Source organism: Prinia subflava, chromosome 2, assembly GCF_021018805.1.
Source record: "Prinia subflava isolate CZ2003 ecotype Zambia chromosome 2, Cam_Psub_1.2, whole genome shotgun sequence".
Lineage (NCBI taxonomy): Eukaryota > Metazoa > Chordata > Aves > Passeriformes > Cisticolidae > Prinia > Prinia subflava.
In genome coordinates, this window is record NC_086248.1 from 60,515,715 (window position 1) to 60,532,514 (window position 16,800).

General features: G+C 42.1%; 1 protein-coding gene across 16 annotated transcripts in view; it reads right to left on the minus strand.

Annotated features, from left to right (window-relative positions):
* LOC134546893 (uncharacterized) overlaps positions 1 to 12,361 on the minus strand; it is a 249,245-nt gene extending 236,884 nt beyond the window's left edge. For 3 of the 16 annotated variants that reach the window (XR_010079289.1, XR_010079287.1, XR_010079283.1), the window contains exons 1-3: positions 11,421 to 11,860; positions 11,191 to 11,261; positions 9,500 to 9,597 (exon numbers count right to left, since the gene is read on the minus strand). Coding sequence is in view for 1 of the 16 variants with exons in the window: in XM_063390172.1 (XP_063246242.1) it covers positions 11,878 to 12,089 (212 nt within the window). In the remaining 15 variants the exon portion in view is untranslated. The other 13 variants (XR_010079284.1, XR_010079295.1, XR_010079288.1 and 10 more) reach the window with 8 other exon arrangements.
* Positions 12,362 to 16,800: the final 4,439 nt, after the last annotated feature.

Below are 16,800 nucleotides of genomic sequence, written 5' to 3' on the forward strand. Positions count from 1 at the left end.
CGAGCCTCCTCCTCTTGAGACTGACACCTCTCTAGGCTGTTCCTCAACAGACAAAAAATTGTAATGTATGTCACCAGTTTTCCATCTTTCCATCACTGTTGCTCCTTTGGTGCTGCTGCTACATAATAATTGGCAACAAATTTGGGTGTCAAGAGAGCTGTTGGGCTCTACTTATGTTCCAATCTCTCCTGGGCTTTGACAAAGCAGTGTACACTCTGCCTTTCAACTGATATCAAATGGGGACCCTTGGCACTAAGGTTTTGAAGAGTTACCTGCCCTTGCTCAAGCCCCATTATCTCTCTAAGTACACAGCATTGGGACAATGAAGGCCGTTGCTTTCTTCCCCTGGGAAATCACCCCTACAATCAAAAGGAACATTTGTCATTACTGTTAGTCTATTGTCCAGAGTGCTGACACCACCATACAACTCCAGAAGAAAAGTGAAAAAAAAGCGACAAAGAGGGAAAGGGAGAAAGAAGGAAAGAAGGAAAGAAAGAAGGAAAGAAAGGAGGAAAGAAAGGAGGAAAGAAAGGAGGAAAGAAAGGAGGAAAGAAAGGAAGGAAGGAAGGAAGGAAGGAAGGAAGGAAGGAAGGAAGGAAGGAAGGAAGGAAGGAAGGAAGGAAGGAAGGAAGGAAGGAAGGAAGGAAGGAAGGAGGAAGGAAGGAAGGAAGGAAGGAAGGAAGGAAGGAAGGAAGGAAGGAAGGAAGGAAGGAAGGAAGGAAGGAAGGAAGGAAGGAAGGAAGGAAGGAAGGAAGGAAGGAAGGAAGGAAGAAGGAAGGAAGGAAGGAAGGAAGGAAGGAAGGAAGGAAGGAAGGAAGGAAGGAAGGAAGGAAGGAAGGAAGGAAGGAAGGAAGGAAGGAAGGAAGGAAGGAAGGAAGGAAGGAAGGAAGGAAGGAAGGAAGGAAGGAAGGAAGGAAGGAAGGAAGGAAGGAAGGAAAGGAAGGAAGGAAGGAAGGAAGGAAGGAAGGAAAGGAAGGAAGGAAGAAGGAAAGAAGAAGAAAGAAAGAAAGAAAGAAAGAAAGAAAGAAGAAAGAAAGAAAGAAAGAAAGAAAGAAAGAAAGAAAGAAAGAAAGAAAGAAAGAAAGAAAGAAAGAAAAGAAAGAAAGAAAGAAAGAAAGAAAGAAAGAAAGAAAGAAAGAAAGAAAGAAAGAAAGAAAGAAAGAAGAAGAAAGAAAGAAAGAAAGAAAGAAAGAAAGAAAGAGAGAGAAGAAAGAGAGAAAGAAAGAGAGAAAGAGAGAAAGAGAGAAGAAGAGAGAAAGAGAGAAAGAAAGAAAGAAAGAAAGAAAGAAAGAAAGAAGAAAGAAAAGAAAGAAAGAAAGAAAGAAAGAAAGAAAGAAGAAGAGAGAAAGAGAGGAAAGAGAGAAAGAAAGAGAGAAAGAAAGAGAGAAAGAAAGAGAGAAAGAAAGAAAGAAAGAAAGAGAGAAGAGAAGATGAGAAAGAGAGAAAGAAAGAAAGAAAGAAAGAAAGAAAGAGAAGAAGAAAGAAAGAAAGAAAGAAAGAAAGAAAAGAAAGAAAGAAAGAAGGAGAGAAAGAAAGAAAGAAGAGAAAAAAGAAAAAGAAAAAGAAAAAGAAAAAGAAAAGAAAAAGAAAAAGAAAAAGAAAAAGAAAAAGAAAAAGAAAAAGAAAAAGAAAAAGAAAAGAAAAAGAAAAAGAAAAGAAAAAGAAAGAAAAGAAAAAGAAAAAGAAAAAGAAAAAGAAAAAGAAAAGAAAAAGAAAAAGAAAAGGAAAAGGAAAAAGATTCCATTTTCAGACAACACAAATGCTTGATGATGGGATCTCAGTACCCAGAAACTGCTAAGACATTAATTTCTCTGAAATGTCTCACCATACAAAACCCCTCATACTCCATGCATATGTATAAGCAAAATGCTCCCTGTGAGCTTCCTAAAGGAAGAAATCTTTTCCACTCACCTCAAGATGGTTGCTTTTATAAAACCCACATTACAGCTTGAATTGAAAAAAAAATTCCACAAAAAGAGACAGAGAGAGAGAATGGCTTTGTTAGTTCAAAATATACACAAGTTGTTGTTAGTAAGAGAAAAAATGTTTGCATTCTTGACCTTTACAGAGGTAAGACAGAAAACAACTACTTTTTCGTACTAATAGCATTCTGTGCCTGTCCCTTGTATATTTTCTTTTAAACTTGCCATTTTGCTGTTGCAGCTGGGCTTGTCAGTTTTCAGCACTAATGGGTTGTGATATGGTGTCAGGGGAAGTCAACAATCAATGCTGGAAAAAAGGGCTATCACTGCTGACACAGCCAAGGATGGAAACACAATGGCCTTCGCTTGGAAAGAAACAGAAGAAAAATCCTGAGTTATATCTTCCTTTGAAGATTAGTACAGATTTACCAGTCAGTGACCAAGCTATCACTTTCACCCCTTCCTCCTTCAAGCTATCCTCCCATTGGACTCTAATATTATTTCACATCTCACTCAAAATATTTTTTTGTTTAGTTTAATGAAAAAAAAAACTTTAAAACAAATATTTTAAGGACTATAGTCCACATTTTTGTTTAGAGCTTGTACAATTATTAGCTTTTAAAAAGCTGAGGAGAAAAAAATGTTGGACTGCATAATGTACGTCTGTGGAGCAGCACAGCAGAAAAAGCATTTTGGATGCCTTTCCACTGCCTGGTTGTGAATTAGATCAGTGCTCACCCCTCAGTTCCAGCTGAACTCAACACAAGCAGTGGACACTCAGCAGCTGTTAAATCAGATGTCACTGACAGAATTATGAAAGATAGACAGTGTTCAAAGGCATTCAACAATAATAATGGCAGTATTATTTATTTCCACAGCTTCATGTCAGAAAATCTGCCTAGCTCTAGGTCTTCCACAGTCGTGGAGAGAGACACAGAGTATGGTTATCTGGGTTTCCAGATGGGGAAACTGTGAGAAGTACATTCTTTAAGACCAGACCAGGATCTTACACATACAGAAAAAACCAGAAATCAGCACACATTATAAATATGTTACCAGACCTCACAGCTTCCTTCTCTCAAAACTGTATTTGTCCAGTGTTATTATGGATCTTTTGATACCAATTGATAAAAGGTAAGTCACTGATTTGCCTCTTCTATTAATGATGGTGACTGAGATCATGTCAGAAAATTCACCATCTCCAAAGCAAACAGGAGTAACCAAATCTTGCCTCTTCCAAGTCAAGGAATTATCTTCTCCAAAATATTTAGATATGCCTGACTCCACAGACAGTCCCAGAATAATTTTTCCAAGTATAATTTGTTTTTCTATCAAGTTATGGCCCTAACTGTGGACTCATATTTACTCTTCTGTTAATTCAAAATACAATTTTTGGAATCACAGGCTACCTTTACTAAAAGCCAGTTGCAGAAGGCTTTCTTCTGATTTAAGGACACCGCAGGGTGATAGCAATAAAAGCAAAGGGACAAGAAAGAGTGGCTAAGAACAGAAAAGGAAGGAAAAGCTGCAGCAGTGAGAAAGCTGAGAAGATGGTACCAGGAATTTGGAGAAACCTCAGGAGATGCTGAGGGTGCCTTTAGGGTGCCTTGTCTCTATGTAAGGCATTCTTTTCTGTGGCTAATTTCTCCATCACTCATCAGACAAAAAGCAGATCCAGGGAAAGAAACAAGAGGGAAAACATTTTTCACAGGATTTCTCATTATTCTTGCCTCTTACACGTCCCTCCTCTCCACAACCCTTGCTGCCAAAACCTGTCTGACCATTAAATGTTGTTTACAGGCAATCAGTAAGCGATAAATTCACAATGGCATTACTGAACCACAGCAGCTTTTAGAACATTACTATGGCAGCACAGTTTTGACACCAATCCTTAAATAACAGCAAAAAGCTCCTTCTCCAAATCACTTGTTGGTAACACACATCTGCTTTGGCCAGCTGCTTCAATGAAATACAGAGCAGCCCTGTGGCAGCAGGGACCATGGCAGGGACCATGGCTGCCAGGGAGACCACACCAGTTGCAGTACACACAGAAAACATCTCAGAAGTAGCCATGAAGCCTCTCTATCTCAGTGTTGCATAGCACCAGGAGAGTGCAGGAGGCTTAAGGAACTGACCCCAAGCTCACTGAAGTGACTCTCTTCCCACTCCAGTGGGTGTTCAGTCACGCTGCTTGAAGGAGAGGTGAGGGAAAAATTACTTTAGAAGCAGTTTTAAGAACACTGTACTGTATGATCTTTCATCATAAAAATGATGAAAATAAAAATTAACTGATTCACGCAGTTTATTTTATCTACATAATAGAGACAGAGCCAGTTTCTGATGTTCAAAGCTACATTAAGTCTGCAGAGAAAAGAGGAGCACATTATCATAAAATAAAGTGTTTAACAGATGACCAAAGTAAATAAATAAGGGAAATCCAAGTGTTTTTTTACAAACTTAAGTGTGAGAAAAGCAATTACATATCACCTGTCAGGATACAACAAAAGGAATATTATGACAACTTTAAAGCACATAAATAAAAACCAAAATACAAAGACTAGAGACAATTTTGCATTCTAGTTTAATCAGTCAGAGGCAGCCATTCATGCCTCCCCCTCCATATCACTGTCTAATTCATTATTGCTATCTATGGAAACATAGGGAAGGAGAATCAGTCCCACCTGTGCAATGAAGGAAAAGGAGAAAAGGTCATGGAGCTAAATCCTATAAACACTTTTAAAACTGAGATGAATCTCTCAGAAAAATCTAATTGAAATTGACTTGAATCTGAGTCCTGTGACCTGGATGGAAAAGGTGGTCGAAGGAGTTGAAGCAGCAGGTAATGATGGGAGGTGAGGTATTGAGCCGGTTTGCTGCAGGGGTGTTTTTGGTATGTTCTTATTTAATATCTCATTTAATGATCTGGAAAAGGAGGTAAATGGCACATTAATGAAATTCACAAATGACAATAAACCAGGAGGCTTGCAAATGTCAGAGAGGATAGCAATAGTATAAATGGAAACTAACAAGGTTAGATATGTAATGTAACAGGCAATAAAATGAGATTCAGTGTGGAAAAATGTAGACTGATATACTGAGGAAAAATAATCAGAAACATGAAGAGTCCATGAGAAAGCAAAACCTGGAAAGCATCTGCACGGCAAGATATCTATGTGTGACAGTGAACAACAAATTGAATATGAGTTCTCAAGGAGATATATCATTTTAAAAGACCGATGCAATTTTGGGCTGCATATGCAACAGAATAATGTCAGAAGAGGAAAATTATTGTCTATGCATCTGGGAAGATTTCTGCAGAACACTGCATCCACTTCTAGACACCTCTGTAACAGAAGGATGCTGATATGCTGAAAAGGACTTCAGAGAAGAACAACAAAACTGATTAGGGAAGGAAGGGGTTTAATTTATCGATCTAGGTAACAAGTTATCCTGGTATAAGCGGGGATAGAGTTAATTTTCGTACCCATACCTGGAGCAGTCCTGTGTTTTGGATTTAGGACAATCATGTTGGTAACACACTGGTGTTTCAGTTGTTGTTAAACAGTGGTCAAGGACTCCTCACACTGCCCTGCCAGCAAACAACTAGGGTGGAGTGCACAAGAAACTGGGATGGGTTGCAGCCAGGACAGCTGACCCCAAGTGGCCAAAAGGACATTCCAAACCATATGTTGTTATGCTCAGGACATAAACTGGGTGGAAAGAGAGATGCAGGGCACTGCTCAGGAACTGGCTGGGCATCAGTCAGTGCACTGAGCAACTGCATTGTGAATCACCTGTATATTCTAATTCTATTATTAACATTAATATTATTTCCCCATCCTTTTCTGTTCTATTTAACTCTTTATTTAAACCCAAGAATCTGAATTAGTTTTTCAAATTCTCTCCCCCATCCTGTTGGGAGAGGGGGAGTGAGTGAATGGCTGTCTGGTGTTTAGCTGCCTGTTAGGTTAAACCACGATCTAGGGGCAAAACAACCACTGTCTAGAAATAGAAGAGTGATGAGCAGAGAGAATGGAAAGGAATTTCTTGGATACTAACATGCAGTGGGTACAGCTAAATGTAATGGGATGAAACTAAAGAGGAACAAAATTTGGACAAAGTATCAGAGAATTTCTCAGAAACCACATGATTCAGTCTAGTATATAATATTCGAATTTCTCAGAAACCACATGATTCAGTCTAGTATATAATATTCAAATGGAAAGTGAATTATGAAGTCCCACCAAACAAAGCATTTGAAACTTGAGCAGGTAAAGCACTCAATGGTAAACCGAAGTGAACAATTGTGCACTCACAGGAAGCTGAACTACCTGGCCTAAGAGCCTATTTCCTACATACAGCAGTATTTTTCAAGGAAATGCATATCACATATACTTCTGTCCTAGTCCAAAGTCTAATTGTAGAGTAAAAGTAAAGTGACTGCATACATTGACTATTTAAAGTACTCAGAGACAAGCAGATGCGTGATCTGTTTTTATAAAATACCCACTTCTTTTTCAGCAGACATGGTTTTTTAGTGATGTGATCCTCAATGTACTTTGTACAATCAAAGGAAAATGGGATTAAGTTACTTATTTGCTTATTCATGTCTACCGCCTTTCTCTTTTTACATTTTCTGTACGCTAATATCTTTATTCATTCTCATGTAATATACTAGAACTTGCCTAGTTGCAGTACAAATCTATTCACTGTGAAAAAGGACACTTTTAATGCTGAAAGGCATTGTAATGCTCCAAGACCCTGGTGTTAAAAGTAACAGGGGAAACAAAGACTGAAAGTGAGATGTAAGCTAAATAATATATGGATATCGTTTTCCTTGAAGAGAAAAAATGTGAGTTTATCATTTAAGTAATTTGTGTGTATTTACATGTACCTACTTTACCAAGTTTCTCACTTTTATGCCACTCAGGCAAGTCCTCTTTTATGAATGCCTACCTTGGATTTTACAAAAATCCTTCCCACATTCTTCCAAGGAGAACAAAGAGGTGAAAGGTTTTTCAAAGTTTTCCTGTCCTTTTCACTTCCCCTAGGGGTGGTTGAAGAGCTGAGGAAGGAGCAAAGCTTATTGAGAAGAAAGCTCCTGTTTTTACTGTAATAAAAGCTGGCAATCTTATCATGTATAGATGCTCAAATGATGTATAGACGAAAGACGTTTGCAGTGAAGATTGCCATAGGCAAAACAGCAGATCTAATCAAAAGCTCTGCACGCATGGATGTAGGCAGCCGGTGGGAAAGAAAAGCATTCACAGCACAGAATCTGGAATTGCTCTTCTGTCTCTCCACGGCTTCCCCGCCAGAGCACAGGAGAAACCAGAAGCCTTGATACTCCAGGCAGAGAGGTGCTGAGCCAATGCACAAACTCTTTATGACTCTGTCACAAGATGCTATTAATGTAATAGCAGGTTTACTTTTTTCCTTTTTTTTGGTTGTTTTTTGGTTTGTTTTTTGTTGTTTTTTTTCATGGAAGCACATGCTGCTATCATCTAGCTCCTATCAATAGTCAGTAGAATGAGGTGGTGCTTTTATGGCAAGTGCTCTAAAAATATTTCTATTGTACAAAATAAATTACAGATCAAACACACACATTAAAAAATACATTATTAACATTTAGAACACTTGCATTTTCAAAACTGTCAGACTGATAAATGTATGTGTCCTCAAATTCTCAAGATTACAGAAAGTCAGGACACAAACCACAAGAAGTAAAACACTTTCAGCTAAAGCTACCGCAGAGTTCCTCCTTCACCCCGCTGAGAGTAACTGTGCTAACTAACCTAGGTGTCCCAGAATAGAGGTATTACACAATCTGTGTGCTCCAGGATCTGAGAACAATGACTGAGAACAATGAAGCACAGAGAAATGTGTTAAGGTACTGTGGCAGACACACCTCGGCACTTCTGTTAATTTTTGTTAATCTGCCTGGGGGAGGAGAGTGTTTTTATCTAGCAACACAGGTATTTAAAACTGTACCCTCTTTTGGAACTGTCAAAAAACAGACAGCCTGTAAATCAACACGTGGGGATTTTTTTCGGTAGCTGGTTGGGGTTTTTTCCTGTATGCTTCTGTCTCCCCTTGTTGGCCTTGCCTATTTAGACCGCAAATTCCTCGGGTGGCAGCACACAGTACCACAGTTTACACAGTGCCAAGCACAGTAGGATCCGGCTTTTATTGGACTGTGTGAACTGCCATGAAGCAACAAGCAAATAAATAAACAATAATACTAATACTAATACTAATGCTAATGCTAATGCTAATACTAATAGTAACTTGCCACCCATCACTTTTCTAGAACCCTGCAGAAACCAAGAGCCAGACACTCTAAGGGGACAAGCTGCACTGTGCTCCTCAACATGACAGGTGAGAGCATTTGATTGCAGACACCTCTCTTCCTGCCAGTGTCCTCATTCTTAAGGTGCAACACAAAATGCATCCCTCGCCACAGAAATCACCAATAACCCACCAGATCTATCTCAGCTCAACACGGCAGTAACCCCAACAACTTCACCCCAACCCACGCCCCCAGCCAGCCCCTCCGGGTGTCAGTGTGAGGAGCTGTGCTGTCTGGACACTGCAAGACAGACAACGGGATGTTTAATGGTCTACGCTGCTGCCCAAGCCAGACACATGAGCTGAAACTCTGTCTCTCCACATGCAACTTGGATATCTGGCAAGTCTCAGTGAGACACATTTTCCTTTTGGCCTCCTTTCCTTATTTCTAGGCCCAGTGTTCATATTCAGAGGAGCAGAAGTAGGCAGGGGGTGGGGGGAGCGGGGGGGGGGGGGGGGCACACCACACAAACAGTTTTAGTCTGCAGAGAAACAAGGAAACTGGAGGGAAAAGAGGACGCATTCTCAGAAAATATAAAACCTGAGGAAATTTGCTTGTCTGCAGCATAAAAACAGATTTGGAAGGGGTGACGGGGACTGACTAGCACTGGGTAGCACATCATTGGAGGCAGGAAAGAGACATCAGGCAGGGGGTTGGGAAGCAGCAACCAGCTGCCCCATATGGTCAGCTCTTGGTAGGCAATTTGATTTTCATTTTCTCTGCTGATTGTGTTCATCCCTGTGGTATCTGGATGGAAAAACAATGGTGGAGATAATAGAACAGAATTGCCCAGGGCATTTTTAAGGGCTTGAGAGCCATTCATTCATAGATCAAATCTAGGCCAGAATGGATGCAGGTAATCTGCTGAATGTTGGCTTATTTGAAATGTTCCAGTGGTATTTCACAAGTATTCACATAAAAAATTGAATAATTCACAACTTTCTTAGCATTCTCAGCAGATAGCTCAGCCTCCACAGCCTCTCAGGTCTCCACAGCCTGTTAGTACTAATGACTTAGCTCTACAAATAAATTTAAGAACACAAGTCTATGCAGGTTCTGGGTGTAATTGTGGTCTATTCTGAAAAATGGTTTGAGGCAGTGACGAGTAAGGTAAGGTGTGGGAAAGATCCCATTACTGTACCAGTTCTGACAATAAAAGAAGCCCTTCATTCTCCTAGGCTGTTAATCTGGCACCTTCCATGAGCACAACCCTAAAAGAGGTATATACCTAATTTAGGTAGTTGACCTTCTGTTGTCTTCCATGTGTTCACAGGACAGTGAGTGACAATAGCACGTGTCACATCCCATTTTCTATTGCATTTTGTCCTGCAGCAAATAGAGAATTTATTATTGTTGTCATCATAATTTTAAAATTAATGAAATATATCTCATAGGAGAAGAAATCCTCATACTATCATAAAATGGTCATCCTCACGTGGCCATATTATCTAACGCTACCTTTCCACCAATTTTCTTCAAAGATCACTGCAATAATGATGAATATTTGTCAGAATATCCTAAAATGTGCCCCAAAACATTTTTAGTTTCAACAAACACTGGGCAAAAACTATTCAGGTAGAACAAGTGTTTTCTATTTCTTATTCAGAATGGAAATCGTCACTGCAACTGCAATTCAGAGGATGATAAGGATGTTCCAACACCACATGGTGAGACAGCACGGCCTATATTTACCTGGGAGGCAGAAAACCTCTTTAGCCTTACATCTGGGAGGCTCTTCCTCCCACTCTGTGTCCCCATTTGAAAATCTGCCTGTTAATGACTACCTGCATAAATTCATGCTCTTCATGGGGCTTGCACACACCACTGCAACACCATCAACAGCAACAGTTCTGAATTATGCGGACATCTTTAGCAGCAGGTAGGGAGAGCCATGCCAGAATGTAAAACCAGAAGAAATGGCAACTCAACACAAAATTTGAACTAATGGGAAGGTTTCCATTGGATAAAAATAGGACTGCCATGGTGCAGCAATGCCCTGTTTCTATGATGACAGCCAGCATATAATCATGCTGGGGATGTTCAGCCTTCCACCAGCAGCTTGTTCCAGTTCCTCAACTGCAATCCCATTTCTGCACGTGCATGTGCCCACAAACACATGAATGGAAGAGAGTCCGGATTTTATTGCAATATGCAGTGTGGGTAATTCAAACCTTTGTGTAGGAAGTTGACTCACCTCCTTCTGAGTGAAAAAAATGTTCAACACAATTGTAATTCCCTCTTTTCCACGTAAAGTCAACATATACAGAACCTTCTAGCTCACTATTTCCTAAACGGTGGGAACGTGCCTAGAAAGTTTAGCTTTGAAACCTGTGACTGCAACAAAATAGGTCTGCACCTTCCTGTCGGGTATCTCCAATCCTCGTGGCTCGGCGGCAGGCGGGAGAGGGGGGAGGTGAAGTGGGAGGGAGAAAAAGCAAGTTGGCTTGGGGGGAGAGGGGCGAGTGTTTTTGGCTTATTTAATAATGCACTAGTAAACAGCTCAGGCACAGCAATGCAGTGCAGTGAGAACCGGAGCTATCCTTTGGAGCCTACTGCTTTAAATTTGCGCGCTGTAGCTTGAAGCATTGCACAAACTCTCGGTCTGCTGACTGCCTCCCTGGAACAGAAACACACGGGTGATTGGGAAAGCTGTTTTCCAGCCTGCCCTCCCTCGTTTCTGCCGGGCTGCTTTTGGTGTTTATTTATTTTTAAACAAGTCGTGTACATGGGAAAAAAAAAAAAAGGCGAACAAACCCCACACATCTTTAATCAACACCTATTTCCTTCAAGGACTCTGTGATCCTCTATTGATTCCCATTAAAATGCTCTTCTTTTTCTTTGCCCCCTCTGCTGATCGAATTTCAGATCAGCCAGGATGTGCAAGTAACCTTCCGGCACAACTGAACCCAACTGACTCACCCAGATCAAAGGCTCGGCGCATTCATTAGAGCCCCGCACGGCCCAGGCAGGATCCGTAATGCAGCATCTCCCTTTGCATTGCAATTAACGTGGGGGAGAGGAGTTCTTAGTATTTTTATTTTTTGCAAATGTTCTGGCTTTTAATTTTAAAGGGGGGGGGGGGGGGGGGAAGGGGGGCTGGGGGGAAGAACTGGTGGGAGGGAACGAGAACAAAAGAGAGATCTTTTTACCCGAGGATGACGTCAGTTTGATGTTACTGACAACTATTGATGCACGTGGAGCAACTGCAGGCAGATCTCCCTTCCCATCCCCCGCCTCCCGGCACTTCTCAGGGAAACAATATGCGGGAGCAGCCCGCGGCACCCGGGAGCGGCTCCGGGTCGCCCCGCCGGGAGCCTGAGCGCCCGCGCCCCGCGGCCACCAGCAGCGGCGGGAGGGGCGAAACTGCCCCGGGCTCAGCGCGGGGAGGCGGCTCCGACCCCAGAACGCCGCTCAATCCCGCGGGGGACGCGGGCCGAGGACACCGTCCCCGTGTCCCGGCTCCCGCTGGGCGCTCCCTGCCCCCTCCCGAGCCCGGCCCGGCGCAGGCAGCGCCGCGCCCCAGCCGCGCTTCGCTCTGCCGCGGGGAGCGCGGGCCCCCGCAAAACCCGGCCTGGAGCTCCGGAGCGGCGAGGCGTGAGGGCTCACCTTCGGCTGCCTCGCTGGCGTCCGGAGGAGGCGTAGCTTCGGCCGAGAGCGCTCCTCCGTGGGGTCAAGGGCGGCTCGTAGCGTCCCATCGCCGGGTCCAACTTCCCAAAGTCACGGCTGGGTCGGAGCTGAGGCCTCTCCGGCCGAGCCCCTCGCGCCTGCCGCAGCCTCCCCGGCAGGCCGCGTCCGCTCACTTCACCTGTCGTCAGCATCTCTAAAGTAAAAAACCTGTGTCGGTTTGGTAAAAATTGCCAAGGAGGTGTAAAACAGCAACAGAGAAGTCAATTTTTGTGCTGCATAAGGGATCACAGAATCACATCATAGGTAAAATCGGAAGGGGCCACAGTGGGTCATTGCTCCAGCCTCCCTGTCTAAGCTGGCTCATCCTAGAGCACAGGGCACAGGACTGTGTCCAGATGATTCTTGAATATCTCCAGTGAAGGAGACTGCACAACCTCTCTGGGCAATCCTTTGCAGTGCTGGGTCACCCACACGGTAAGGAAGTTTCCTCACATTCATGTGGGACTTCTGTGTGTCAGTTTCTGCCCATTACTCCTTATGTTCTAATAGTTGACACCAACGACAACAGCCTGGCTTCAGTTTCTTGGACTCCTCTCCCCCACCACATTTGGATATTTTTACCCATGAAGGAGGTCCCCTCTCAGTTTTCTCCAGATGAACAGGTTGGCCTGGGCACAGGCCGTGCTGCCTCAGGAGTGCTGGGTACGAAGAGCCGTGGTACCCCATGGCCCCCCACTTTAGATACCCCACAGACCCTCACTCGGGAGTGGGGGCTGAGGCAGTGCCGGCTCTTGGCAGCCTTGAGCTGCTTTCCTGAAGTGCACACAAATGTTCCCCTAAATGCCATGAAACTCGCCTGAGCCTGCTCGGACTGGGATCCTGCACAAACCAGCCTGTCAGTTCAGCAGAGGTAAAACCTGGGTATGTTCTGCCAAAATCATTTCACATGAGCCAACCGAAAGCTGTCCATCGATAGTCACCACTATCACTCGCCACTACCTCTTTGGGGATTTCAGTGAAATGGGAGATATTTTTTTGTTGTGGATATTACCCCTCCCTGAGCTATCTTCTCCCATGTGCAATATGTTTCTTCCCTTACAGATTAAATTTCATCCACTAATTGACAAGTACACATCTTATTTGGAGTTCTGCCCATTTTTGACATTGAGCATGTGGCTCTTTTTGAACAAGGTGTAGCTGTGATTTATACCAGTGCACAATTTTTGCTTGTTTCCTAAATGTAGTTTTTGTAATACAGTGTTGTCAGCTCTCATGATTGTTTGGTGAACTGATGTTCTGTGGTAGAAATTCTTTAAAGTTTCAGTTATGCAAGTCAAATAAGAATTTTGGCTTTCATCTAAAAGGAAAATGTCTGTTTCTGGTCCTCTTATTTGCAGCTGAAACTTATGTTGTGTGCTGTAGCAGCTCTGAACCAAAAGGAAAGGAAACATAAATGTTATTATGACCATCATTGGTATTGTTTTATTTTAGTTCTCTTGATACTTGTGTCCCTGGTTCTTTATAGCCTGGCAATACTTAATATAAGCCACAGATAAAAAGACTTGTATAGCTCACAAAACCACCTGTTTCTCAGCTCAGATCTCCCCACTACATTTTAAGGTGAGACAAACAAGCATTATTGTCTACTGCTTATGCTATTTACACTTACAGAGTTATGGTGGTTCTCTCTGCAAAACCAAGGTGTGTATTTATTCTTATCTCCCCCTGCTTTGAGGGACTGCAGTTTTGGCAGCTGAATATATGTTTTTGTCTGGATGATTTCTGTAAAAATAAGTCATTTATGATTTTTACAGGCTAGTATCTCAGTAGAAGGGTGTGTTGTACTACAAGAGAGATGCCATTTTCTCTATGTGTGTATAGCATGCCATAGCTTTTCAGTTTGCCATGGGAGAGATCTTCAGGAGTTTTTCAGTCTCTTTTTTTCTCAGACATATTCATACAGAATCTACCAAGAGGAAGAGATGATTTTTTTATAGAAAGTTTACTTTGTCTTATCTTATTTTCCATCATTGACAAACACCCTCATATCCTTCTGTACCAGTTAAGCAGATCTTCCCTTACTGTGTTTTGCCATGAAAACATTCATCTGTCTCTTAACAGTTTTGACTCCTGGCCTTGTCATGGTCAGGCTAACACTTCCCACCTACACACACACACTCACACAATTACTCTTCATCTATCAGGAGGTATTTGCCACATGGTTTGAGAGGAGAGGTCATCCTTTCTCAAGGGGTTGCACTGTCAGCATCATTGTTTGGAGCACCTGTCCATTGACTCCTGACTCTCTCTGTAGTTACATTCCTGATTCCCACACCCTTATGTCCCCTTGTTTGGCTGGTTGCAAAACCCACCTCATCCAGGGCTCCAGGTTCTGTGGCGGAACCAGAGGAAGTAGGTTCGCTCCATTGCAACCATGGCAACACTTTTCAAAGATGCAGCCTACAGTCCTTGTGAGTCTTCCAGTTTTCCATGGCAGCCTTGTTTCTCAGAGGCTACATCTACTCCAGGAATAAGTATGTTGCAAAACACGTAAGTAGATATTCAATAAAATACATCCTTAGCCTGTACAAAACCATCTGATGTCTAAAAAAGAGTGGAGGACTACATATAGTCCTGTGAACTTAATATAAGGATTGAACAAAAGGGAGAGAGGTAATGTTAACTTCTGTTTCAGAAAAGCCCTGTGCCATTGAATCAGACAATTTTTTATAAATCCAAAATCTCAGTTGTGTTCTCACTTATTAAAGCAGAACCAAAAAAATCACTTTTGTCTTTAGGTTGCCCATTTCCTGAAGATATGAGATTCCTAAGAGGCTGCACACTTGGATATGCCTGTAGACCTAGGGAGTTTAGAGATAAACATTTTGGTTTGCTGTCCTGCTGTACCAAGCCAAATTCTCAAATTTAGGGAGCTCATGAATTTTCGTAATGTTCAGGAGTGACTTGAAAGTTGTCTCTGTATGTTTTGATAGGGCTTATGTTACGCATTCACATGTGAAGTATCAAGAGTTTGAAATAATGCGCTCAGAAGAGTGGGAGTAAAAATTTCATGACCCAAAAATCATTCTGTGGGAGAGAGTGAGGTAGAAGGAAATTTTTGTGTGGAACTCTATAGCCTGTGGTATTAAAATCAATGGAAGAGCTTCCATTGCCAGCAGTGGCAGTGGATGTGGGCACTGATATCTATAGTCAGCCTGCAGACTGAAATAACACGAGGTTCAAAAGTAGTGTGTTTTTTACAATGCCTGTGTAGATATGCATTTCCCAAACGGTAGGTCTCCACTTATGTTTATTTTCTGAGTTTCTTTTGAGTTGAACAGTGGACACTAGACAGCCTCTTTCCTCTAATATGCATCACACCTGGCTTCTGTACCAACACCATGCCACAGGTTTGTTCTACAAGTACTACTGAAGTTTATCTATCTATAACCAAATGGTTTCCACTGGAATATTTCTTAATGGAAACACTTTTATCACAAGTTGGTAAGAAGTTATTTGACACAGAGCCTAAATTTTGAGCTCAACATAACAGGAACCCTTTAAACATACTGTATATCACTTGCTGCCCTTCAACAGGATAGATCTCTTTTTCTTCTTACTCACAACTTGCAGATTGCTAGTTTGTTTCAAGAGCAGGAGATGTCTTTCCAACTTGAGGAACCAATGCCTGCTTCCAAATTAACTGGGAGGACAGTTTTTCCATGTGCTCATACTGATTGTATGTGGGGCACTTCACTGTACTGACGACAGTTTTGTTATTTTAAATTATAAAGGAGCTTAATTCTCTTCCAGTGTCCAGAGTGAACTCATTTGTCAATGTGATGCATTTCATTATCCTCATCAGCTCATTTGCTTTTCCTGATGGAGAAAAAGGCTGAACCTTGTTTTACTTTAGGGAAGTCAGGATTCTTTCTAATTAATGAAGTTTCTGTTTCGCCAGCACCATGAATGAGGTGTTCTTTCCGCTGTACATGTGTGTGCTGAGGAACACATCTGCTCCTCTGGTAATTTTTTTCAGTAGCACCTTTTTGTCTGAGATGAAAAGGATCCACTCCTAAGTCCTGGACTGAGCTGTGCTCCTGAAGTCTTTTAAGAGATTCCCAAGGGCTGTAGCCAACCACAGCATACTGTAGATGTTACAAGTTTTGTACATTGCATCTTTGCCAATATTTGAGTACAAGCCATAATTCAGTGGGAGCATAAATAACTTCCATTCAGAGAGATGGATGCTGTGGTATCAGGCCAAATGCTAAGCCTTGTCAGTGCCTGCATTTTCACTTTATCGATCACACGGCATAATATGATGTTCCTTATTTAAATCCTTCATGCAGATGTCATATTGGGTTAATTGACAAGCAACTGGATTTGATAATACGTATAATGCTGCAGCAGCCATTGATTCTTGGATAGTGTGGATGTGCGTGGAGTGATCCTGGGGTTACGATTCTCAGCGGTGGGAGATGAATAAGTCTGTGGGTTGCAATGTAAATTTGAGCTGCTAAGGGGTGAGCATTAACTTACATGCCAGTTTAGATTGATATAATAATTCTTTATAGGGACAGAGCATGATTGGCTGTAAAAGAGTTGTCCTTGTACCTGAATTGTTTCAGAGCAGCAGAGCTTTATGCTGAGCTAACAGCGTGCTGTTAAGAGTCAGTACAGATGTAAACACAGAGAATGATGGCTTTATGTTGGCCGTTATGTCATGCAGTATTTCACAGTTGTTGAAATCATTTCATTTTCAAGCAGGTTGCTTTGTCAGTCTATCAGCAAAGACTAAGCAAAGTGCAGCACTGAAAATGAAATTAAACTCCCAGCTCTCCAGATAAGTCATAGCACTTTTGTTGAGATGGAATTCTGTAAGAATGCTTACTAATTCCA